Source organism: Phoca vitulina, unplaced genomic scaffold, assembly GCF_004348235.1.
Source record: "Phoca vitulina isolate PV1807 unplaced genomic scaffold, GSC_HSeal_1.0 scaffold44, whole genome shotgun sequence".
NCBI classification, from domain to species: Eukaryota; Metazoa; Chordata; class Mammalia; order Carnivora; family Phocidae; genus Phoca; species Phoca vitulina.
The window spans coordinates 12,845,632-12,871,718 of NW_022589747.1; the positions used below are offsets into that span (position 1 = coordinate 12,845,632).

General features: G+C 38.0%; 1 protein-coding gene and 1 pseudogene across 1 annotated transcript in view; one reads left to right on the top strand and one right to left on the bottom strand.

Annotated features, from left to right (window-relative positions):
- The window catches only part of SUGCT (succinyl-CoA:glutarate-CoA transferase), a 732,205-nt gene that overhangs the window by 664,899 nt on the left and 41,219 nt on the right, over nucleotides 1-26,087 (bottom strand). The window contains exons 6-7 of the mRNA XM_032430614.1: nucleotides 21,719-21,860; nucleotides 5,730-5,759 (exon numbers count right to left, since the gene is read on the bottom strand). Coding sequence (XP_032286505.1) covers nucleotides 5,730-5,759; nucleotides 21,719-21,860 — 172 coding nt within the window. The remainder of the gene's footprint in view (nucleotides 1-5,729; nucleotides 5,760-21,718; nucleotides 21,861-26,087) is intronic.
- LOC116648497 lies at nucleotides 226-3,370 on the top strand (annotated as a pseudogene).

Sequence of the window (26,087 nt, forward strand, 5' to 3'; positions counted from 1 at the left end):
CCCCCTCCATCTGCCCCTCCCCCTGCTTATGCTCTCTCACTCTCATTCTCTCTCTCAAATAAATAAAATCTTAAAATAAAAATCTTCAGTATCTGTGAATTTACGTTCTTCCTAAGTTTTGTCAATTCTTATGTATTATGAGGCCATATTATTTGTGGTATGTATCTTTTAGAACCGTCAAACTTCTCATGAATTTATCATTACAAACCATGTGACTCATAAGCCATGAATCCTTATCAAGTACCCTTTATTTTAAGAATGCTTTCTGCTTTAAAATCTATTGTTTAGTATTAATATAGCTTCACCAGCTTTCTTTTAATGTTTACATGCTACATCATTTTCCAGCGTTTTGTTCTCAACTTTTCTAAATTATTTTGTCTTAGATGTGTCTCATAAGTGGGGCACCTGGCTGGCTCAGTCAGTAGGGCATGTGACCCTTGATCTTAGGGTCGAGAGTTCAAGCCCCACCTTAGGTGTGAAGCCTACTTTAAAAAAAAAAAAATGTTTTTTAAAGGTATGTCTCATAAGCAATATTTAGTTAAAGTGTGGGTTTTTTTTAATCTAGTCTGACAATCCTTGATATTGACTGGTAATGTTAATCTATTTATATTTAAAGGAATTGTAGGGGCGCCTAGGTGGCTCAGATGATTAGGTGTCTGCTTGCAGCTCAGGTCATGATCTTAAGGTCCTGGGACCGAGCCCCACATCAGGCTCCCTGCTCAGTGGGGAGCCTGCTTCTCCATCTCCTTCTATTGCTCCCCGTGCTTGTGCTCTCGCTCTCTCTGTCAAATAAATAAATAAAATTTTTTTTAAAAATAAAATAAAAAAATAAAGGAATTGTAGAGCAGCACCAGATCCAAGACAGCAGCCAGCAGGAGGCTGATGAAGGAGCGTGAAGAAATCCGCAAATGTAGAATGAAACACTTGGGTGACATCCAGGTCGATGTAGCTAATGTATTAACTTGGCAAGGACTTACTGTTCCCCACAAGCCCCCATACAATAAGGGGGTCCTCATCATCAAAATCAACTTTCCAACAGAGTACCCATTCAAACCACCAAACATCATTTGAAACAAAGATCACTGGAACAATGATGAGGGGGCAGGTCTGTCTGGTAATTAGCACTAAAAACTGGAAGCCAGCACCCAAAACCGACCAAGTAATCCAGTCCCTTGCAGTTCTAGTGAACAACCCCCAGCCCGATCACCCACTTGCTGAAGAATAAGGACCATGAAAAATTCTGTAAGAACGCTGAAGAGTCTGCAAAGAAACACGGGGAGCGACCGACTCCAGAAAGTGTGCACGGGGACCCCCCCAAAGCAGTGCAGACACCCCGCAAAGCAGGACTCTGGAAAACTGACCTGCACCGCCGCCTGTTACAGTTACTCACTTTCTATTCTTTTTTTTTTTTTCTACTCTTCTTAATCAAAAGTGGTCTAAGTAACCTGAAGAAAGGATTAAAAATTGAAGAGGTTCTAGTTCTGCTTTCTTTGTTTTAAAAATCACTCCTTCAATATTCATTCTTTTAAAGAATGGTGTTTCTTTTCTTGTCCAAATTGATCCAAAATCTTCAATTTACATTTAGCCCTAAACCTTAAAAAAAAATAAAAGGAAAAAAAAAAAAAAACCTTGCAGTTCCCTTTCTTCCCCCGCCCTTGCAAACTCCCACTTTCTTGCATTGGGTTTATCTTTCACCCATTCACTTCCCCAAGACCCTTCTCCTCCACAGAGAAGAGACAGCTCCTGGTGATTCTGGTGGCTTCTCCACTCCCGTGTGCACTGCCCCCTGTGGGAGTCGGTGCAAATTGTCTTTAACTCCTTCAAAAACAGATCAGATTATATCACTCCTCTGCTCAAAAATCCCCCATGGGCTTGGGACCTCAGAGTAAAAGCCAAAGTCCTTAAAGCTGCCTACAAGGGCATCCTTGGATCCATGGGATCCATGGGATCCAATCCCCAACTACCTCTCTAATCTAAACTTCATTAATTGTCCACTCACTCACTCTGATCCAGCCATATTAACTCCTCAAGTTTCCTTGAACAAGGAATTTGCTTAGAATGTTCTTTTTCTAGATATGAGTTTATATGATGCATTCCTTCACTTCATTTAGGCCACTGCTCCAATGACCCCCCCATCTATGGGGCCTTACTTAACCCCCTCTTCCCCACCGATGGTTTTCAAAGAATACTTTAGTTTTCTGAACTTATCATAATGGTCAAGAAACCTGGATACCTGAATGACTGCATGAGCAAAGCCCCCCGAACACAACTTAGACTGTGACATAAGAAAAAAATAAACCTCTAGTGTATAAAGTCATTGAGATTTTGGAGTTGTTTATTATGGCAATTTTCTATTTTAAAAAGTTGAGGTAATTTATTAGTGTTAAGGATTGAGTCCTGGCACCAGACTTGTGATTTTGGACAAGACTCTAGGCCTCAGCTTCATCACTGAAATAAAAATAATTAGTATACCACGTTAATTTTTATGAAGATCAAATGAGGTAATGCATGTAAAGTTTTGACCACACGGTAAGATTCAATAAATAGAAGCTATTATTAGTTAAGGTAGAGATTCTTGAAATCAAGGAAGTACATGTGTGATCGTTAATATACATATCAATTTGACTGGGCTAAGGGATGCCCAGATAGTTGGTAAAACATTATTTCTGGGTGTGTCTGTGAGGGTATCTCAGGAACGGAAGAGCATTTGAATCAGTGGTCTGAGTAAAGATCACCCTCACCAGTGTGGATTAGCATCATCCAATCTGCTGAGAGCCTGAATAGAACAAAAAGGAGGAAAGGCAAATTTTCTCTCTCTCTCTCTTTGCTTGAGCTAAGCCGTCTGTCTTCTGCCCTCAGATATTGGCACTGCTGGTTCGACTTTCTCAGACCAAGATTTACACCATGGCCCCTCCCTACCCCATACTCAGGCCTTCGGATTTAGACTGAATTACACCACTGGCTTTCCTGGATCTCCATTTGCAGAGAGTGGATCATGGGACTCCTCAGCCTCCATAACTTCATGAGTCAATTCCTATAATAAATCTCTTCATATATATCAATATCGATAGATATAGATATCCTATTGATTCTATTTCTCTGGAGAACCCTGACTTACACAACATGTAAACCGGCATTTGATAGCAAACACATCTGCTAAATTGAAAATACAGAACTGGGGAGAACCCGGGGGTATGGTACTTAAGGAGATAAGGGAAAATATGAAAAAGCATTTGCCTTGAATTTGATGAGGACATATCTAGAGACGGGAAAGGATTTTCAGCAGAAAGTTGGACGGTATCAATTTAAAGGGCATTTAGTCAGCAAAGTCATCTGCCTTTCTATAGAGCAAAACAAAAGGCTGACTTTTTTAAAAACATGTATACAGTTTAAATGTTGCACAATCCATTCTCTAAAATTTTATATAATATTGACACAATTTTTGCATTTCAGGAAACATATGTATTATCAAAGCCTTCTCAACACTTTCTGCCCTTGAAGCTACCATCCAAACTCTCATCCCTCCCTTAACCTAAACACTCTTGAAAAATTGACAGCTTGTTATTTTATTTTATCACCTCCCATTCACTCCTAAACACCCTTATAATTTGGCTTCTTCTCCCAGGATTCTAGTGTATTGTTCTTGCAGGATTAACAATAACCTCTTAATTGTTTAATTTAATGGCTTATTTTTCCAGCCCACATCCTATTTGGATCAATAATGAACCTAATGAACATCTGTTTGAATTATTTCTTTTTTGTTAAGATTTTTTTTTTTTAAGATTTTATTTATTTATTTGACACAGAGAGAGAGAGCACAAGCAGGGGGAGCGGCAGGCAGAGGGAGAAGCAGGCTCCCAGCTGAGCAGGGAGCCTGATGTGGGGCTCAATCCCAGGACCCTGGGATCATGACCTGAGCTGAAGGCAGATGCTTAACTGACTGAACTTCCCAGGCGCCCCTATTTATTTATTTTAGAGAGAGAGAGAGCACGAATTGGGGAGGAGGGGAGAGCAGAGGGAAGAGGAACAAGCAGATTCCACACTGAGCATGGGGCTCGACCCCATGACTCTGATTATCATGACCTGAGCCGAAATCAACAGTCACATGTTTAACAGAGTGAGCCACTGAGGCACCCGTTTGAATTACTTCTGCATTATAGACATCATGCTAGTATTGGAAGCGCATAGGAAAAAAGACACAGTAGTGCTATCAAGGGTGATCGCAGACTCATACTTGAGGGGAGAAGGAGGTCAGCTAAAGAACTATATTATATTGGGGAGACTGGGTGGCTCAGTCAGTAGGGCATCTGCCTTTGGCTCAGGTCATGATCACAGGGTCCTGGGATCAAGCCCCGCATTGGGCTCCCTGCTCAACGGGGAGCCTGCTTCTCCCTCTCCCTCTGCTGCTCCCCCTGCTTGTGCTCTCTCTCCCTCTCTGTCAAATAAATAGATAAAACCTTTAAAAAATAAAAATAAAGGAGTTACCTTATATTGCTTGGCATGGAGTAGATACAACACTTATTTTGCTGAATGAATGAATGAATGGGTGGATGCATGCATGCATGCATATTTAGATGAATAAATACAATCTAATAAATGTTAAAATCAAAAGAATATAAAAGGGGCTATGAAACTACAAGGTCAAAAATGTCCTCTGCATAGTATCTGACACTGATCGTTTCATCTTCCCCTTGAAATTGTCTCTTCCCTTAGCCCCCAATATTGAACTTATTTTCATTTTTCATTTTTCCCAGATCCCAGAATGGCTCAAGCTAGGCAATTTGAAATCATCTCAATTCCTCTTTCTCCTTTCTTTTGGTCACTCAATGCATGTGCTAAATCCTTCTTTGATCCACCCCTCCACTCTACCCCACTGCTTCTGCTTTGTTTAGACTGTTTTCTCCCATTATTTTACTATAATTAATGAACTGCTGTCAGGATATGCTCTGGTTAAATGCAATTCTCTACCTGCAGTTAATTATCTTCCTAAAATGGATTTGACCAGGGCATTTCCCTGCTTAAAATCTCTGATGATTTCCTATTAATAACAGGATAGAGACTGAGCTTGTAAATCTGGCATATAAAGCCCTCTGTGTGGCCTCAATTTACTTTCCAAGCTTCATCTTCTACCTCATGCTTTATCCACACAGGCCTCTGCACTGTTCTTTGAACACACCATGTTGGTTGTGTCTCAATTCCTCTGCCAAATCGATCCTACTGTCTAAAATGTCTTTTACCTCCATCCTCTGCCTAGGGGGGAAAAAAAACTCATCATATTTCAAAAGTCAACTTAATTATGATCTCCTCTGTTAAGACTTCCCTAGCACCCCACCACCACCATGGAGCTAGCCCACCCCTAATCTGTGCTTCATAGCACTTCTATCCATTCCTTAAATTGATCTGTAACTACTGGGTTCCATATGAACTACCTCCTTCCCCAGGAGCTGTTGGCCACCCATGTGTCTTATTAATCCTTATGCTCCTGGTACCTATCAAAGTATCTGTAGAGGCCACTTTTAGGCAAACAGGCTTGAGCGATGGAACGTAGAAAGGGCCCACAGTGACCCTCTGGCGGAATACAGGCAGGCCCATCAGATGACCCACCTCAAAATATCCATAGGCCCTAACTAGCCAATGGGCTACTTACAACTAGGCACAGTTCCCAAAAAAGGGAAGATTCCATATGTCACCATACTTCCTCATCTTTCCCCTTTAAAAACAGCCCCCACGCACTGCCTCGCGGCCGTGTCTCTCCTCTGCTACCCTGCCCGCTGCCCCCTTGTGGTGTATTTTATAAACTTCTATCCCCTTTGTTCTGCCTCCGGTGACGCCACCAGCTTCCACCAGATCGTTGCCCCACATTTGGGGGCCCCATCCGATCGAGACACCCCATTTAGGCACCACAGTATCTACATCAATAAATATTTCTTTAATGGGTAGCTATTCCGTCACCTCAGTATAGGTTCCACAAATTCTTTTTTTTTTTTAACTTAGAAAAGATTCCCCATTTGTATTCTTTTTTAATTTTGACTCATATAACAAAGCAAAAATAACTGCATTTTAATACAGAATACAACGAAGTGAGCACAGAAAGCAGCACTGAGCCAGAGAATTTGGGAAATGTTAGGATGTGAGGATTAACATATTTAGTTCAGTCTCTGCCCTGAGAAATGGTAGCTGGAGAGCAGCTTCCTGTCAGTTCTGAGTATCATTGTCCACATGGCAGAGCAGAGGGTATGTGGAAGGGAAATGTCTGGAGTACTCAGGTCTGAGAATAACATTGCATGTGAAGACTGTATCACTTTCATGGACTCCATTTGTATTTCTATTTAATCCTTATAATAACATTGCTGGGGGAGGCACCAGCATCAGTGTTCCTATATTATAGTCAGAAAACAGAGATTAAAAGAGATTAAAAACTTGACAGAAGTTATACAACCATAATGGTAGAACTGGGAATTCAACCCAGGTCCTCCAACCCCTGAGCCTTTGCTCTCCATCACGTAGTCTCATGAAAAAGAGTTCCAGGTAGGACTAGTATTATACCCGATATAAAATTGACATAATATAACCTGAAACATATTTAATGACTTAATGTCTTTAATCTCTCCATAATAATTTACAACTTTGAAGGAACTTTCATGAATTACATCTCAGACTCCACTAGAAGTTTATGAGGTAAGCAAGGCAGATTTATTTCCATTTTAGAGATGAGGACATTTAAGCTCAGATCAGTGTAATGACTTCCCCAAGGTCACAAGACACTCTAATACAAGTTTCATAAATCCTTGGATTTATAATAATAAATCCTTTGGATTATGCTGCATGGTATTTTTTATAATTGATAAGCAATTAATATATCATAATTACAAGATCTACCTATATGTAAATTATGCCAATTATGTATTTTATATGATAATACATAGTAGATGCTTAGCACAAGGCCTAACACATAATAGACAATAAATCTTAAATATTATTTTATAGAGCCAAATCTTTTCCTGATTCCGTTTCTTATTACGTCTGTACTCACTTTTGTTGTGGAGAATTATTTTCATTCTTGGGAATGTAGGCACAGGACTCAGATTCCCAGCTTTAACATCATAATGCATTTTCTATCCAAAGGATCCTCAGAGTTTCGGGAACAAATAAATAAATTAAATAAAATAAAAGCAAAAGGGTGGGTTTTTTCCTCTCCATCCTGTGGTGTCACCCTGCCTTCAGGACATGAATACCAAATGCTCTAGATCTGGGGCCTGCAAATTCTGTCAAGCACCAGATAGTAAATATTTTAGGCTTTGTGAGTTGCGGGGTGGGGCGGGGATGTTCTCTGTTGAACTACTCAACTCTGCCGTTGCCACACAAAAATAGCCATAGATAATATATAAACAAATGGGCGTGGCTGTGTTCTTATAAAACTTTATTTTCAAAAAATGACAACTGGACAAATCTGGCCCACAGGCCCTTCCAGGCCCCTGCTCTATGTAACTGAATTGGGGAACTGCAAAGAATCCAGTGAAATGCTGGGAGTGCAGTGGTAGACGGCACAAGAGGGAAACATATTTCAACAGTTGCCTCTCCACACCTACGTCTCACGATGTGAGATTCCTCCTGTGACTTATCCCTCTTCCCCACCCCCTATTTTCACCTGAGAAGTATTTGAGCCACACCGTCAGTGATTCCATGCCTTTCATATTAGCTCTGGTTTTTAAGACTGCATAACTCAAGACAGTAAAAAGGACAGACCAAAGAGCTTACGTCCATAATCCCCATGGCCTCCAGGTGTCCTAAGAAACAGTTCAAGTCCAAAGGACAGATCAGACCTGAAATGGTGGTGGGAATAGAGGACAGAAGCATACAGTATCCCACTCAAAGAAGCGAAAGACCCACAGAAGCACTGAGGATAAACACTGAAGACTCTGTTGCTGACAAATGATCCTGAGCACCTTCATCTAAACACTGACGGGTAAAAGATCTAACTGAGGTTATCTGTGTGGACACGATGTACATCTTAGTGGAATTACTGTACCCATATGCTGGGTTAGAAACAGAACTGAGAGTACGTGAGACCCAAGCACGTGAGACACTGTAGGGGAAGAAGAGTAGATGATTCAAAATATAAGGATGGTAAGAGAACACATAAAATTCTGGATGTATCTAACTGAGGTGAAGGTAGGTCCCCCACTACCATTTTGGCTTTCCTTGGAGAGCTCTGAGAAACAAGATTGAAATTTCTGGCTGGAGTAGTGGAAATGTACCCTCCTAGAAATATTTGGGACCAGAAAATTTCATTTGTCAGATTGAATATATTTAAGTAATTCTATCTTTATTTCAAAGATCAGCAATTCTCATAGATTATAACTTACCATGATTATAACTATTTATCCTAACAGGCAATTCTTCTCTCCAGAAACTATTCGTTTAAATGAATAAATATTTGCCTCAATCCTTTGAGTATTTCCTAGACAATGTTAGGAATGATAAATTATTTACAATGGAATGATAAATATAGGGTGAAAAGGAATAAGAATCTAAAGACATAAAAGTAGTATTACAGAATAGGACCTCGACCCAAAAAATGGAATGTTGGTCAGTATTTAGCATTAAGCAAATTTACAAGTATATTCTAATACATACATACATACATATATATATACATATATATATGCTAATCCCATCAGACTGAAAAGAAACAAAAAACAAAATTCCTGAAATAAAGGGTTTTTAATTCATACACATAAGAATCAGTTTATTCTTGAATAAAGGAGTATTTTATATATTCAATACTTAGTCATCAAGTATTTATATTTGCATACCACTATTGCAAATACAGCAATATTTTTGTCGCTGTAACATAGTAATTGCAATTTTTCCCATGGTATACCTTGTAGCTTAAACTACTCTTTTTTTTTACTTAAATGTTTTCTTTTACTCTATTTTTTAATTCTCATTTTTACTTTTTCAATCGTGATAAAGTATACACAAAATAAAATTTACCATTTTAACCAGGTTAAGTGCACGGTGCGGTAACGTTTATGTTGTTGTGCAACATCACCACCATCCATCTCCAAAACTTTTCATCTTACCAGACTGAAACTTTGCATCTCCCCACTATCCCCTCCCCCCAGGCCCCAGGAACGACCCTTCTACTTCTGTCTCTATGAATCTGACTACTCTAAATGGGATCATAAGTATTTGTCCTTTTGTGTCTGGCTTATTTCACATAGCTAAACATCTTCAAGGTTCATCCACGTTGTGGCATGTGTCAGAATTTCCTTCCCTTTTAAGCCGAATAATATCCCATTGTATGCATGTACCATATTTTTGTTTTGTTTTGTTTTTGCATATACCATATTTTATTTATCCATTCATCCATTCATTAATGGACACTTGGGTTGCTTCCAACTTACGGTCATCTTGAATAATGCTGCTATGAACATATATGTGAAAAATCTGTTCAAGTCCCTGGTTTCAATTCTTTTGCATATATACCCAGGAGTGGAATTGCTGGCTCATATGGTAATTCTGTTTAAATCTCTGAGGAACCTCCATTGTGGCTTACATTAGTATACATACCCACCAACAGTGCACAAGGGTTCCAATTTCCCCCTATCTGCACCAACACTTATCTTTTGTGGGGTTTTCTTTTTCATAGTAGCCACCCTAATAGGTATGAGGTGGTATCTCATTTTGGTATTGATTTGAATTTCCCTGATGATTAGTACTGTTGAGCATCTTTCCATGTGCTCATTGGCATCTGTAAATCCTCTTTGGAGAAATGCCTATTCAGGTCCTTTGCCCATTTTTTAATTGGCCTGTTTGTTAGACTACTTTTTCTTATACCCAAATATGTTTGCCAAATTTTTTAACTTTGGTATTTTTTCACTTGATAAACTTTTGTGGGTTTTACATTCTTTACAAATCAGAATCACTGATTCCACAATCTGATATTCCATCAACATCTCTGATCTTTCAGGATTGCGTGACTATTACTTACTCTACATACTTTTAAGCTCTGTGATTAAAAATACTGTAGTTCAAGTAAAGGATTGAAAGTTGTAGTACTGCACTAATGCTGGCTTAGAAGACCATCCAAAGAATGGAAAAAATATCATTAGCACTCATGAAATAAATGCTATCTAAATTTTATCTAACATTTATTTTTTGCATCCTTTTAAGTGTAACATTTCTTCTTATCTAGCATTACTTCTTTAAATTTATGGATTTCTTTCCCAGGCCTATTACCATAAAGGGAAACAATTCAGTTCGATGACAGGGTTTTGGGATGATGGCTAAGTCTTGACATGTGTTATCTGGCACGATCCATGAATCATTCAAATTGTGAAGATTTTGCTAGGCCCAGCCTATCTCTTTGCTTCTGGAATTGCAAAGCATTGAGAATACAGCTCAACCTCCTTCTCAAATCTTGAATTCCTCTTTTATTGATCAATAGTATATGAAAAATAAAAGTAACTGGGGACTGGAGTAGATCAAATATACGTTCATGTAAAAAATTGTGCCATGAGATAGTACTCACTGCATATTCATAAATACACCCAGCAGAACTCTTTTAAGAAGAGCAATTTTGTCTCTTTCAACATAATGGAAGTCATTTTGTTCATGTTCCAGTCCAGTAGATTTTCTTAATTTCACAGTTTCATAAAGAGTTCCCAAGGGAAACTATCATAATGTTCCTTATATCCAGTAACAACTCAGTATCAGCTTTAAAGCAGTATTTGCTATTGGGAAAATATCTTTATTTAGAAATTATGTATATGGAAAACCTTGACCTTTGCACTTGTGTTTAAATATTTGAAAATGCATATGAAATCAGTCAAAACACTTTTATCATTAAATATTATCCTTTCATACTTAAAAATTTTGAAGACAGATATCTCAGGTTTGTTCTACTTAGTATTATTCATTACCACCCAAAAAACATATTTAACAAAATTTGAGTTAAAGAATGTTCAAATGGAACTCTCTTGTCTCAGTTCATCTGAGGCTTCAAACCCAAAAAGAATGCCCTAAGTGCCAGAACACCAGTATGGGCGATGCTAAAATAGTATGAAACCAGTTTTGCTGCCCTTAGCCTGTCATCCATTTGAGGGTATGCAAGAGAAGGTAGAGAGGCAATTAAGACCTTTAGCAAGGGTTTTCTTAGAAAGAATTGCCAGCATGCTATGCATTTCACCCTGCCATAGGGGAGGGCAAACTGCCTCCCCCTTACTTCAAGCCACTTGAGGGAGACTTCAAAAAAAAGCATTGAGGGGCGCCTGGGTGGCTCAGTCGGTAAGCGTCTGCCATTGGCTCAGGTCATGATCCCAGGGTCCTGGGATAGAGCCCCACATCAGGCTCCCTGCTCCGCAGGAAGCCTGCTTCTCCCTCTCCCACTCCCCCTGCTTGTGCTCTCTCTCTCTCTCTTTCTCTCGCTGTGTCTCTCTGTCAAATAAATAAAAATAAAATCTTAAAAAAAAAAAGCATCTGAGGTCTTGGCCTGCGTTCTGAGAACTTGAAATTACCTAAGGACTTGACTTGTTGCCTAAAAACATACCAAAAGCAAGAGGTTATGGTTTCATCAGTTAAACGCAGCGAAAGTAACAGGTTTGGAAGTAAATTGCACTCCCACCCATGATGAAGAAGAGAAAGAGGCAGTATGCCCAATGAGCCAAGCAGACCATCAGAAGAGCAGAACTACTCACTTAAAAGGAATTCTACCCATAGGGACTGCCTATAGGATCATGTGACCTAAATAGTCTGTGTACAGAGGACCACAAAAAGACAGGGGCTGATGGGGAAGAACTGCAGTCTGAGGTCTCAGGATCCTACAAAGCTCCCCACAAGACAAAGAGCCACCAACTGAGCTTCAGGCACACAGAAGTCTCCAATGCAGGGCTCCAACTACACCAGTCAACTGAAGGCTTTTTGTGTACCCATTAACTCACTTCCCTTTCCCTAAGAGAGCCTGACTCTGAAGGAATTATACACAGCAGCTAGCAATAGGGAAGAGAAGAATCATGGAAGAATGAAGAAACTATCACGTTCCAACACACACACACTCTCTCTCTCTCTCTCTTTCTCTCTCTCCCCCCACCCCACCTCTCTCTCTCTCCCCAGGTGCCCAAAAAGGCAAGCCCAAGTTACGGAAAGGAAAAAGTCATAAACTGCACAAGGGTCTGTAGTTATGGTTTTAGATTGGGCTGGATTTTTTAATACTTTAAATGAAACAAGCAGGAAAAAAATCTATAGGACTTGCCTGGGATTTCATCCATGAGCAATGAAAATGAGTCAAGAGTGCAGGTTGCAGAGGTAGGGTGGGAGAGAATAAAGTTTCTGCTTCTACTCCACTGAGTCCAACTTGTACAACACATCTGTTATATGTGTAAGGGTAAAAAGAAGTATTTAAAGATAAAAAGTTTATTCCCTTCGGGGATAAAATAAAGGCATAAAGTCACTTTCTGGAGTCAGTCCATGTCTACAGACAAAATATAATCTCAGTCCCTAGCTTTATGGGCTGTGTTTTGAAACCTTGTATTTATGTGCTAAGTTTCTCTTCCCCTACAGAGATGGTGTCACTATTTGTTTAAATAATGAGTTTGGTATGAAATGGTAAATATGTCAAACCACACTTTTGCTGGGGATCATTGACTATAAAGTTGGACAGATGGCCACAATACTCTGAATTTCTGGAGAAGAAACATTTCCTGAGAGAACAGGGTGCAACCAAGACATTCATAATTTAGACCTGTAGTTTCCAATTATTTTGACTGTAAGGACCCTTTTAATGTCATATCCATACTGATTATTTATTCAATCTAGAAATGATGCTTACTGCCATGTGAATGTCATGTGAACTAAACTGGACTACAATTTTTAGAGGTTAAACAACAACAACAACAACAACAAAAACTTGCTCGTTATTATTCCATTTGACTCAACTTTGAATCTTTCTCTTCCTTCCTTCTCTTCTTTCTTCCATCCCCCTCTCCCTCCATCCATTCCTCCCGCCTTTCCTTCCTTCCTTCTTTTTCTCCCCTTCAACATGTTTATGGATTTACAGTGCAAGCAGGCTTCTAGTTATTCTTCTTTAAGAGATGCGGTTATGTGGTGAATATGCAGAAAATGATGAGAATATATATACACACACACAGACTAACTCACTCCCTAAGAATCCAAGTGCAGCAGTGTTTTGTTTGTATTGTCGTTGCCATGATATGAATGTTGGATGCAGTCGCTGGATGATTTGCCACAGCCATTTGGGCTCACCGTTCTCTGTACTGACACTATGGAGGTATGGTGATTTCCTCAGTAATCTAAAAAAATTTTATCTTAATCACTACTCTCTGGAACATGAACTTTCTTTCAAGGTCCAATTTTTTTTTTTACCTTTTTAAACAGTTTTATGAAAATATAATTTATACAGCATTAAATACACCCATTGAAAGTCCATAAATCAACATATAGAGTTTTACAAACATCACCACAATCTAAAAAGTTTCCTTGTGCTTCTTTGCAGTTAATCCCCCAAGCCCATCTCCAGCCTTAGGCAACCACTGATCTGCTTTACAGCTTATAAATTTGTCTTTTCTTAGACATTTCATATAAATGGAATCAGACAATACCTATTTGCATCTGGCCTTTTTCATGCACCTTGATGTTTTTGAGGTTCATCCATACAGTAGTATGAATCAGTACTACACTCCTTCTGATGGCCAAGTGGATCATGCTCTTGTCATCATATATCTAAAGTCATAGCCAAAGCCAAAGGTCATGCAGCTCTTCTCATATGTCCTTCTTTTGTGCGCTAATACACTTAGCATAGATTTTGAAAGTTGACTGGCCTACATTCCTGGGATGAATCCCACTCGATTGTGATGTATTATCACTTTATATACTGCTGGATTCAATTTGTTCATAGTTTGTTGAGTATTTTTACTTCCATGTTCATGAGGGATATTGGTCTTTGGTTTTCCTTAATTGAAATGTCTTCGGTTTGGAATCAGGGCAATGCTGGCCTCATAAAAGGAGTTTGGAAGTATTCCCTCCTTTTCTATTTTCTGGAAGAGACTGTGTAGAATTGGTAGTATTTCTTACTCAATGTTTGGTAAGATTCACCAGTGAAACCATCTGGGCCTGAAGTTTTTTCCAAAGGGTGTTTAACTAAAAATTTAATTTCTCTAACAGATATAGCACAATTCACGTTATTTCTTCTTGAGTGAGTTTTGGTACTTTGTGTCCTCTAAGGATTTATTCTGTTCTATTTCATTTCAGTTTTTGAATTCATGGGCATAGAGTTATTTGTAATATTCTGTTGATATCCTTTTAATGTCTTTGTTGTTAGAAGTGATGGCCCTTCTTTCATTCCTGATATTGATTAACTTTGTATCTTCTCTCTTTTTATCTTGGTCAGTATGACTAGAAGTTTGTCAGTTTTGGTTTTTTTTTTTTTTTTTTAGTATAGTTGACACACAACATTACATTAGCTTCAGGTGCACAACATAGTGATTCAACTTCTCTATACATTATGTTACGCTCACACAAATGTAGTTACCTTCTATCCCCATGCAATGTTATTACAATATTGTTGATTATATTCCCTGTGTCATGCCTTTTATTCCCATGACGTATTCATTCCATATCTGGAAGCCTGTACCTCCCACTCCCCTTCACCTATTTTGCCCACCCACTCTCCACCCCCCGCAAGTATCAGTTTGTTCTATTTCTAGGTCTGATTCTGCTTTTTGTTTATTTATTCATTTGTTTTGTTTCTTAGTTTCCACATATGAGTGAAATCATATGGTATTTGTCATTTTCTGACTTCTTTCACTTAGCATAATGCTCTAGGTCCACTCATGATATCACAAATGGCAGACCTCATCCTTTTTTACGGCTGCATAATTCTATGTTCAATGTTTATAATGAAGTTCTTCTGTGAGTTAATCAGTATTTGATTCCTACCTATTTTAAAGATTATTTTTAATGTAATCTGGATCATATCCCTCTCCTGCTCAAATCCTTCCCAGTATGCCATAGCATTTGCACCCCTATACAGTGTCTTCTCAAGCATTCTGATTGTTTTTTGGTATTTCAGGCACAATGGCTTTCTCTTAGGCTTTTAAAGGAATTTAGATCCTTCCTACCTCAGGACCTTTGCACATGGGGTTCTTGCTGCCTGAAATGCTCCTCCATTTGATCTTTGAATGGCTGGTTCCTTCTCATATTTTAGGTCTATCAAATGATAACTCCCCAGAAAGGCCTTTTCTGACCATCCCATTCACACTATGCATCCCCTCCTCCATCTCCGTCACAGTACCTTGATTCTTTCATAACAACACAATTTATTAGTACATGCCATACGATTTTTTTAACTTCTTTATAAAATGTCTCTAACACTAGGCTGTAAGCTCCTAAAGGCAGAAATGATGTCTGCATTGTTCATCCTGTACATTCAACAAAGCCAGGAAATACAGAAGCTCAAGAAATATGCATTGGAGTGGGAGAAGGGAGACAGAGGAAGGAAGGGAGGGAGGGAGGGTGGGAGGGAGTTATTTGGGTATTTCTGGATCTTTTGTTATATTGAACATAAAAGGGTATACAGAATAATATAACAAATATGCATGCATATTTGGCAAATATAGTTGAAGTCCTGTGTATGTCCCTTCCCTGTCCCATATCCCTCCCTCCCCACTTCCCAGGGGTAATCATTCTCTTAAATTTAGTATTTATGTATGTCTTTATATTTTAACCACACTTAAGTGAATTACTAAAAAATATATACAATTTTTATTATCTTAACTCTACATAAATAGTGTCATCCTGCATATCAGCTTTTATAACTTGCTTTCTTCACTGAATTTTATGTTTGGAAAATTCATCTAGTTGATTTCATACTCTTTCCACTGCTTCATGGTATCCCATTCATTATATTACACATTTAACCATTTTCCTACTGAAATATACTTCATCTCATATTTTCACCTTTTTGCTATTACAAACAATGCTGCTATGAACATTCTTCATGTCCCCTCATGCATATGTTCGAGACTTTCTATAGGAACGTACCTGAAAGTGAAACTAGAGATCGTAGGGTAGATTCGTGTACAATCTCAAAAGAGCTTGCCAAATTGCTCCCAACATGGATATCACTTTCCAACATGGGTATCAGTCCTCCAGCAATGTTCACGGATTCCTTTGCTTCATCCACTCTTGGTAGTGTCAGACTTTAAATGTCTGTCAATCTCTTAGGTGTGAAGCGGAATATTATTCTTGTTTTAATTTGCATTTTTCTTTTTTTATTTAAATTTTCGTTAGTTAACATACAGTGTAATTTGCACTTTTCTAAAAACTACTGAGCCTGAGCAACTTTTTACGGCCATTCAGGTTTCCTTTTCTGGAGCTTGCCCATTTGTCCATTGAATTGTTTCTCTTTTTTTCTATTTGATTTAAAGGAATTTTTAATATATTCTGGTTATTAATCCTTTGTCACTTATCTTCCAAGGATCTGTGACTCAGCTCCTTGACTTTTTATGGTGGCTTTTGATGCACAAAAGTTTTTCATTTTAATAAGTAGTCGAGTTTATCAATCTCTTCCTTTGTAGTTTATACTTTTCGTATGCTGTCTACAAAATTCTTCCCTGCCCTAAGGTCATAAAGACATTGTCCTATACTGTTTTCTAAAAGTTTTAAAGTTTTACTTTTTATATTTAGAGCTTAAATCAACATTATGTTACTACACAGAATAAACTCAAGATGAATTTTATCTTTCCCCATAAGGATAACCAATGTTCTACCATCAATTACTGCATATTCTATTCTTTAATGATCTAGAGTATAAGCCCTAAAAAACATGTTTCCATACATATGCCAGCATGTTTGAGCTCTATTCTGTTCCATCGATGTATTTCTTTATCCTCGTACTAATACCACACCGTCTTATTACTATGGGTTGTATCAGTCTTTATATCTAACAGGGCAAATGTGCCTACCAGGTTCTTCCTTAAAACTGTCTTAGCTATTCTTAGCTCATAAGCAGAGCTCTCAGACTTTTTTTCTATTTAAAACTAAAGAATGGGTCTAACTCTCTAAAATATTCTCTTTGATATGAGTTTTGAGGTCCCTCTTGAGGACCTATCCTCAAGCAGAATCCTGTAATCTGTCCATACAAGGACAGAGATTAAGAAAATGCCTTTGGGGAATTCACAAAAATCAGAAAGGTACTTTGCAAAGCCCTTTCCCAACCCCCCAAAAATTATTAAAGGGCATACACAATGTTCCTTCCACAAAATTAGTCTAATCAATAATATAATGCAATGTTTATCCTTCTAGGAAAAAAGAGTAATGAAGTTAATAAGAAAAAAGTAAATATTTTAAAATGTGGTAGAGAGGATTTTTACTGCTAAGTTTTTACAATTAATAACATGCTCAGAAGAAACAAAGGAGAGAAGGTACAACTTAAAATTAAAGCGCCATGGAGAATATCATTATACTTCTAAAAGTATAGAGAGGTAGAGAATGGTCAGTTTAAAAAACAAAATTTCTTTAAAAATATAAATATACCCTTTCAGAGATTTTCTCTACCCACTGGTACAGAGGAAACACAAGTTTTCTCAAAAAGTAATTCCTAGTGAATTATAGCTTTTTAAACACTGCCCCCTAATGTTCATACTCTGAAATGATAAGAGGACTTTGCTAACAAAAAGAATCCGGTCCTTCCTCCCTTGTGATAAGTCTAACATTCTTGTCCTGCAGACCAGATTTCACAGACTGAGGCAATCTCAACCACACAACTGTCAGAGTGCAGTAAAATAAATCTCCCAACCATTCTAAGATTACTCTCATCAGCAGTAAGGCCAACATGTGAGTGAGAACAGACTATTTGGGCTTGGACAGCACTGACAGAACACTAATGCCACTGGGAAACATCAGGAAAGTCTAGGATCCCAATCATAACATATGCAACTTTAGACTGATCTAATCAGTCTTATTAAAAAATATCAAAAACAAACACTGATTACCAAGAATATCAAACTTTTATAAAAGAGGTGGCCCTTACTTTATATACACACAAATTCATGACTCATAAATGACCTCTGCTTCCAAAGATTCTGTTGACATTTAGACTCCCTGATGAGTAAATATGATTAACAACAAATGAGAGAGAAGAGCAAGAATATACTATTCTCAAGTCAAGCTGTTCAGTGTCTTGTAATCACAAAGTCCATGTCATCACGTAAAAATATAAGTTATAACAATAAACATATATCAATGATAAATGTCTAAATATGGAAAGCATAGAGGCACTTAATATTTAGTCAAGACGTCTGAGTTTTAAAGCTGTCTGGCATTAAATAGCTGTGTGACCAGAGGTCCCTTGGACATTCTGAACCTGTTTCCTTATCAGGAAATAAAGGAGAATGAACTGTATGGATGTTTTTCTCATGATTGTCAGGAGATGGTGATGTAGAGGATTACAGAATTATGAAAGGTGCTTGTTCAGACTGCAAAGGCCTCTCCCCATCACCTCCTTATTCCCCCCATCCCTATCAGTGAAAGGCATATCAAAATCCCCACTCTCCCCATAGCTGAGAACTTCTGCATTATACAATCTATCTACAAGGCCCTTTGACACACTATAATATGGGATCTGAGAACTGGAAGAAAACGCAGAGATTCTCTAACCACAAGCCAAGACCCAGAAGAACTTTGGCTTTAACTATAGTCAGTGATAGATGTGAAACTTTGGGAACTGTGAGGCTTCCCAAGTGGAGTAGCTTTTTTTTTTTTTTTAGATTTTATTTATTTATTTGAGAGACAGAGCGCAGAAGCAGGGGAAGGGGCAGAGGGAGAGGAGAAGCAGACTCCCCGCCGAGTGGGGAGCTGGCAGCCCGACGTGGAGCTCCATCCCAAGACCCTGATATCATGATCTGAGCTGAAGTCAGATGCTTAACCGACTGAGCCACCCAGGTGCCCCTCACGTAGATTAGCATTTTGTTTGGCTGGAGGACGTGATAAAATACATTATTATTCCTAATCTTTACCCCTCTTGAAATCCACACCTTGCCATGTAACTCTGTAGTTGCTGCCACAAGAGTAGAATATATTTCACCATGCATTGGCATTGGGCTTGGTTGAGTGATTTGCCTTGACCAAAGGAATGTTAAGCAAATGGGATGTGAGCTAATGCTTTAAACGTGCTTGTGAGGTTAGGCTCATTCTCTTGTACTCTTGCCTTTCACTATGAAGAAAACATGCATTTGGTAGCCATAGGTCCAAGGAGTATAAGAGACAGGTAGAGCACACCAGGCCCCCAACCCGAAACTTGGAATCTAACCAGTCTGGATCAGCTGAACCTCAGCCAATGCAAATTCATGGGAATGAGAAATAAATACTTACTGTCATAGAAGATTTCGCATTTGCTAGTTATGTAGCATTTTTATGATAACAAGGTAATTTGAACATAATATTTTACCTATTTTAGTAATTTAGACCTCCATATTTCCACTGGACTGTGAGATTTTTAAGGAAAAATCTTTCCCTCTCTCTGACACATATAAATATTGATATATAGACATAAAAATTGAAGTGTGATTACATATCTATAAAATAGTACATCTAAGAAAGAGTCAGATTTAGCAGGAAAGAGTCATCTACTATGTACAGACCCTGTCTCTCATGCTGATTCAGTAGAGAAGGTAATGATCATTGGGCTCATCATCCTCTCTAAAATAATACCAACCAAACATTGCAGTTATAGCTTAATTTATATAAAAAAGCACTACATAATTATACTGTGAAAAGCATTATTTATACTAAAGTAATATGTCACAGTCAAAGTACTATTATATCTCAAGTAACCTGAATGCATAGAAACAGGAGTATTTTGGTTATTATTACTTTATGACTAATAAAGAAACAGTTTTAATCCTATCGCTCCTCAACCACCTCCACCACTCCTACCCTAATTCAAGCCACCAGCATCTCTAGCCTGGAGTAGTTCAATAGCTTCACAATTGTTCTTCCACTTCTACCCTTGTCCTCTACAGTCTATTCTCAACACAGTAGCTAAAGTGATTCTTTTAAAAATATGTCAGATCGTATTATTCTTCTGTTCAAAACACTCCATTAACTTACAAACTTATTCAAAGTAAAAGCCAAATTCCTTAAGAGTTTCTAACAAGCTCTTCGTGATCTTGCTAACCAACATCTCTCTGTTTTTCTTCCTGTTACATTCCCCTTGGCTCACTCTGCTTCAGCCACCCTTGATGGTCCTCAAATATGCCCAGCACATTCCTGCCTTACGTCCTTTGCACTTGCTGTTTCTCCTTCCTGAAGCCATCTTTGCCGATATCTACATGATTCACTCCTTTACTTCATCCAGGTCTCTGCTCAAATGTCACTTTATCAAGGGAGTCTTCTCTCTCTTTTTTTTTATTTATTCATTTGAGAGAGAGGAAAAAAGCATGCAGGGGAAGGGGCAGAAGGAAAGGGAGAAGCAGGCTCCCTGCTGAGCATGGAGCTCAACACGGAGCTCAATCCAGGACCCCAGATCATGACCTGAGCGAAAGGCAGGCGCTTAACCAACTGAGCCCCCCAGGCGCCCCCAAGGGAGCCTTCTCTTATCTCCAAGTATAAAATAGCTCCTCCTCACCCTATCCCTCTTGCCCTACTTTATTTCTCTTTAGCCCTTATCACTACCGGCCTCAATTACAAAAAAGACTAAAGAATATGTTCATTTATTTACTATCTCCCTAACCTATAATGCAAACCTCCATGAGAGCATAAATATGTACTATTCACTGCCACATCCCAGAACCTTAGAATATTGCCTGGCAAATCATAGGCCTGCTGTAAATATTTGGTAGATGAATAAAGACTGCAAATATTAGGAATTTTCTGATAAAAACTATTAATTAAAAACTAATTAAATTAGATAAAAACTAAAATTAAACTCAGAATTTTCGAGCCACTTTTCTATATTGCATCCCTAATTAATAGTTAAGTGCTTAAAAATATGTTTAACTAATATGATAACCTTTTTTCCTTGGACCTAAATACACATATACACACACACACACACACACACACACACACACACAACATTCCCCAGCTAAACAATCTGGAGGACTTTATAGCACTCTTTTCCTTCACCTGGGGCTTAACACTTTTGAATAAATTAAAGGGATATGTTGATTTCCTGTGCTACCCTAAAGCCAACGAATATTGCACCTACAATTCTACATATGAATTAATAATAGTACTTTATAAATGTCTGTAAAACATCAGTAGAAAAATTGGCAAAAAACTACAGGCATACAATTCAAGAAGAAATACAAACAGCCAAGGGGCGCCTGGGTGGCTCAGTCGTTGAGCATCTGCCTTCGGCTCAGGTCATGATCCTGGGTCCTAGGATCGAGCCCCACATCGGGCTCCCTGCTTGGCGGGACGCCTGCTTCTCCCTCTCCCACTCCCCCTGCTCATGTTCCCTCTCTCACTGTGTCTCTCTCTTTCAAATAAATAAATAAATAAAATCTTTAAAAAAAAAAAAAAAAGAAATACAAACAGCCAATAAATATAGGAAAAATCTTCATTTAATATTCTTTAACGATTAATTGAAAGGTGAGGGCTAGGGAGAACAGAATCACTTCAAGAAAACCAACACTAGCAAGAGGTTTCTTACATGGACAAAGAAACCCAATAACTGGAAAATCTACTCACTGACAAGGGTGTGGGGTCGAAATACCTGTGATGGAACAGTAGACGATGTGAGGCGCAATCTTGTCTATATCTTCATATCCCAGGCCCATGGCAGATAGTTTGCCAGGGACATAGTTTTCCACAAATACATCACAAACGGCTGCAAGCTGAGGAAAGAGGGCAAGAGGAGTCAGACTTCTTAAGGGACTTCCAAACTTGAAACAAACCCCCACATGACACAATTCGAATTTCAGTAAACACAGTTGATCCTCACATTGTGATAGTCCAGAAAAATCACAGGAAAAGTAGAATTACAAAGTAGAATTAAATGAACATAAAGGCTCTGGTCAACTACTTGAGGTATTACTGCCAATAAAGAATGGCCATTAAAATATTCAGCAAATATCATGGTGTTAAGTGTATCTGCTCACATTAAATATAAGAAATATCTAGGTTATACGGTCCAAATATAGTCTCAAGAAGCTTAGGTAGAAAAGTTAAAATATACATATAAAAATATATGAAAAACATCTCAAACCCTTTATGAAAAACTAAACACAATGTCTTTGCTATTCTCCATCCTTACTATGTAACATTCCTCATTACAACCTGCACATATAGGTACCTAATACACGTAAACGTGATTCGGAAATGCTTTCATACTTTTCAGATGCTTCCTTTCCAAAGAGTTCTAAATGTATTTAATTAACCATTAAAAAAAAAAAAAAACCATTAAACTGTAACCCAGTGAGTCAGTAAGTCAGATACAAGGCCCAGAGTTTGATTCCCAGATCACTGCTATCTGAACTGGAGGACAATGAACCAACATAAACCTTAACCTTAAAATTATTTTCAAAATTTCAATTGTGACTGCATATCTTTTAAGGTCTGTTTTAAAGTCATCCAAAAGTTATACTATGTCACCCAGAGAAATTCATTGCACTAGTTCTTTTTTTTTTTAAGGTTTTATTTTTAAATAATCTCTACACCCAATGTGGGGCTCAAACCCAAAAGCCCAAGATCCAGAGTCACACACTCCACCAACTGAGCCAGCCAGGAGCCCCCATTACAGTTATTCTTGAACATATCCAAGTGCCTCATAATTATTCAACAATTTTTTAATTGCCCTTTTCACATAGATTTAGATATAGTCACACATACAAACTAACATAATAGAATAAGATTCTAGATAAAGGATGGGCAAATTTTTTCTATAAAAGGTCAAATAATAAATATCTTCAGCCATCAGAAAATTCCCCCTGAGTTATATTGCTCTCCACTCGAACTACAAGTGTTATATATGACAATTTCTTCAGGGGAGACCAAGTGTTTACTGCATTTCCCTGATACAATAATCTACTAGGAAATAAAGTAAGAATACTGGTTTCCAGTTTTACTGGTGATCACCTCTTCCTCATCTAAGTGCTCACAAATCACCTAAAAAATCTATTCTGGAATCTGACCCACAATAAAAAGCAAGCACAATTTTGTATGATTAGAGAAGCTACTTTTTCTTTCTGAAAGGGAAAAAAGAAAATCTTCCGTCCAGTCACAGTGTAGTAAATAAGAACTAAAATTAATTTGAAATATAGGGTATCTAATTCTGGGTTCTCTTCATTAGACATAATTTAAGAACAGTGGATATCAGAAGTAGAAAGGAAAGTGATGATGATAATTTAACCACATTTATGAATAAGGAATCATAAAGTAATTTTTAAAATGTTGTTATCAAAGAATATGCTTATTGGTAGGAAATGTATTCTGAAAGATTTCAGCACAAAGTTTCATATCTTCCACTTTAAAATAATTCAAGGGGCACTTGGGTGGCTCAGTCAGTTATCAGTTAAGCATTTGACTCATGATTTCAGCTCAGGTCATGATCTCAGAGTCATGAGATCAAGCCCCGCATTGGGCTCCGCGCTCAGTGTGGAGTCGGCTTGAGATTCTCTCTCCCTCTTCCTCTGCCCCTACCCCTGTTCACTCTCTCTAAATAAATAAATCTTAAAAAAAAAAATAGGGAAGCCTGGGTGGCTCCGTTGGTTAAGCATCTGCCTTCGGCTCAGGTCATGATCTCAGGGTCCTGGGATCGAGCCCCACATCGGGCTCCCTGCTCAGAGGCAAGCCTACTTCTCCCTCTCCCACTCCCTCTGCTTGTGTTCTCTCTCTTGCTGTGTCTCTCCCTGTCAAATAAATAAACAAAATCTTTAAAAAATAATACTAATAAAATATATAAAACAGTTCAAAAATACACACAAACACACGCATAGGTATACATATTTAAATAAGCAAATATAGCAAAATAACAACATTACTGCATCTAGACATAGGGTTAAAGAAAGTTCATTATACTCTTCTTTCAACTCTTTTGTAGGTTTGAATTTTTCATAATAAAATGTTGGGAGAAAATAAAATCCATGACATTACTCTGTGGACCATAACATGTGCACTAGAGATATTGTGACTGTCAACTAATTAACATAGAGAATTATTTGAAGTATAAATGACGTGTCAGAAAGTTATCAAATCATATTGCTATGGAAATTCCAGGCTCCACATAGATTTTCTAAGCAGAGTTTTCTTTTTTGCACAAGCTGTTTTTGGTTAGCCTAGGAGACAAAGGAGTCATATTTTCTGAAGCTCTCATGTATCCAGCTGATTGCTTTGTATGCTACTTTGGAACCGTTTCCATAAACTAAACTCATTATATTAGCAATCATAGCCACCATGGTCTGAATACAGAGGCTGTTTTGCTACTCTTAAACTAAAAGAGAAATCGATGCCAGAAAGATTAAAAAGACTAGGCAAAAAATAATTTCCCCCCCAGCAATACAATATATAACATGCTAAAAGCTACAAACGTATAACTAGCTAAAAGCAACAGACATGAATAATGTCCCCATATAATCTATGTAAGTTTAATATGAGTTGAAATGTACTTTATTATCATCAATCACACATGAAAAGAAATCAAGCCCATAATGAAAGTTAATTCAAAGTTTTTGCAGGATGGTAGAAGACTGGCAAGATCCAAGGACAATGAGAAGGAAGTCCAGAGATTCGTTTACTTTGGTCAGAATTACACATGTAGGCCTAAAGTACTCAAATGTACACTTATGTCTTAGTAGCAAGAATTATGAATTCCACCTAATACTGCCCCATTGAGAAGCTCTAATGAAATTGCGAAGTATCTGCTCAGTGAAATCTGAAACCTTGACTACTTAGGATAAAATATCAGAATGCTCTGAAATAGAAGCAAAGAAGCAGGAACTGTGACCACTGAAGATGAATCTGAGAGAGAGAGAACAGAAAGAGGAGAATTAAGGCGAGAACAATCTCCCAAAAATAATTAATAAAACAAAATAACCACTGAGGAGAAGATAAAAAAAATGGTCTGAAAATGAAGACCATGGGAATTGGGTCCAAAGTGAGGGTAGACAACTGCAGAAAAATAGAGCAGGGCAACAGTAATGGAGAAAAAATTAGAAAAATCAAATTAAGTTTCAATTGAAAAATAAAACAAAAACAAACAAACAAATCTAAGTTACACTAAAGAAAAGCTGTATGAAAACAGAGCAGTAAGATCAGGACAATTATCAAACTCTGTGTTCAAAATATATCTAGTAAACAAAAAGTCTACATTTGCTGGATTGACCCAAGAAAACCAAAGTGGGTGGTCACTAATTCTGATCTCACTAATTAAAAGAAATTATCTCTAAATCAGCCAGACAGATAAGGAAAGTAGCAGCAGGGCAATGATGTCGCAGCTGATGCTTTGATATGAAACAAATTTGGGTATTTAGCTCTCTAATCACATACACTTACATCCATTAGATAGGATTTTTTTTTTAACATATAATATATTATTTGTTTCAGAGGTACAGGTCTGTGATTCAACAGTCTTGCACAATTCACAGCACTCAATAGCACACACCCTTCCCAATGTCTATCACCCAGTCACCCCATCCCTCCCATCATCCCCCTCCACTCCAGCAACACTCAGTTTGTTTCCTGAGATTAAGAATTCCTCAGATCAGTGAGATCATATGATACATGTCTTTCTCTGATTGACTTATTTCGCTTAGCATAATACCCTAGAGTTCCATCCATGTCGTTGCAAATGGCAGGATTTCATTCCTTTTGATGGCTGCATAATATTCCCTTGTATATGTATACCACATCTTCTTTATCCATTCATCTGTCGATGGACATCTTGGTTTTTGCCACACTTTGGCTATTATGGACATTGCTGCTATAAACATAGAGTGCACGTACCTCTTCGGATCCATACATTTGTATCTTTGGGGTAAATACCCAGTAGTGCAATTGCTAGGTCGCAGAGTAGCTCTATTTTCAACTTTGTGAGGAACCTCCATGCTGTTTTCCAGAGTGGCTGC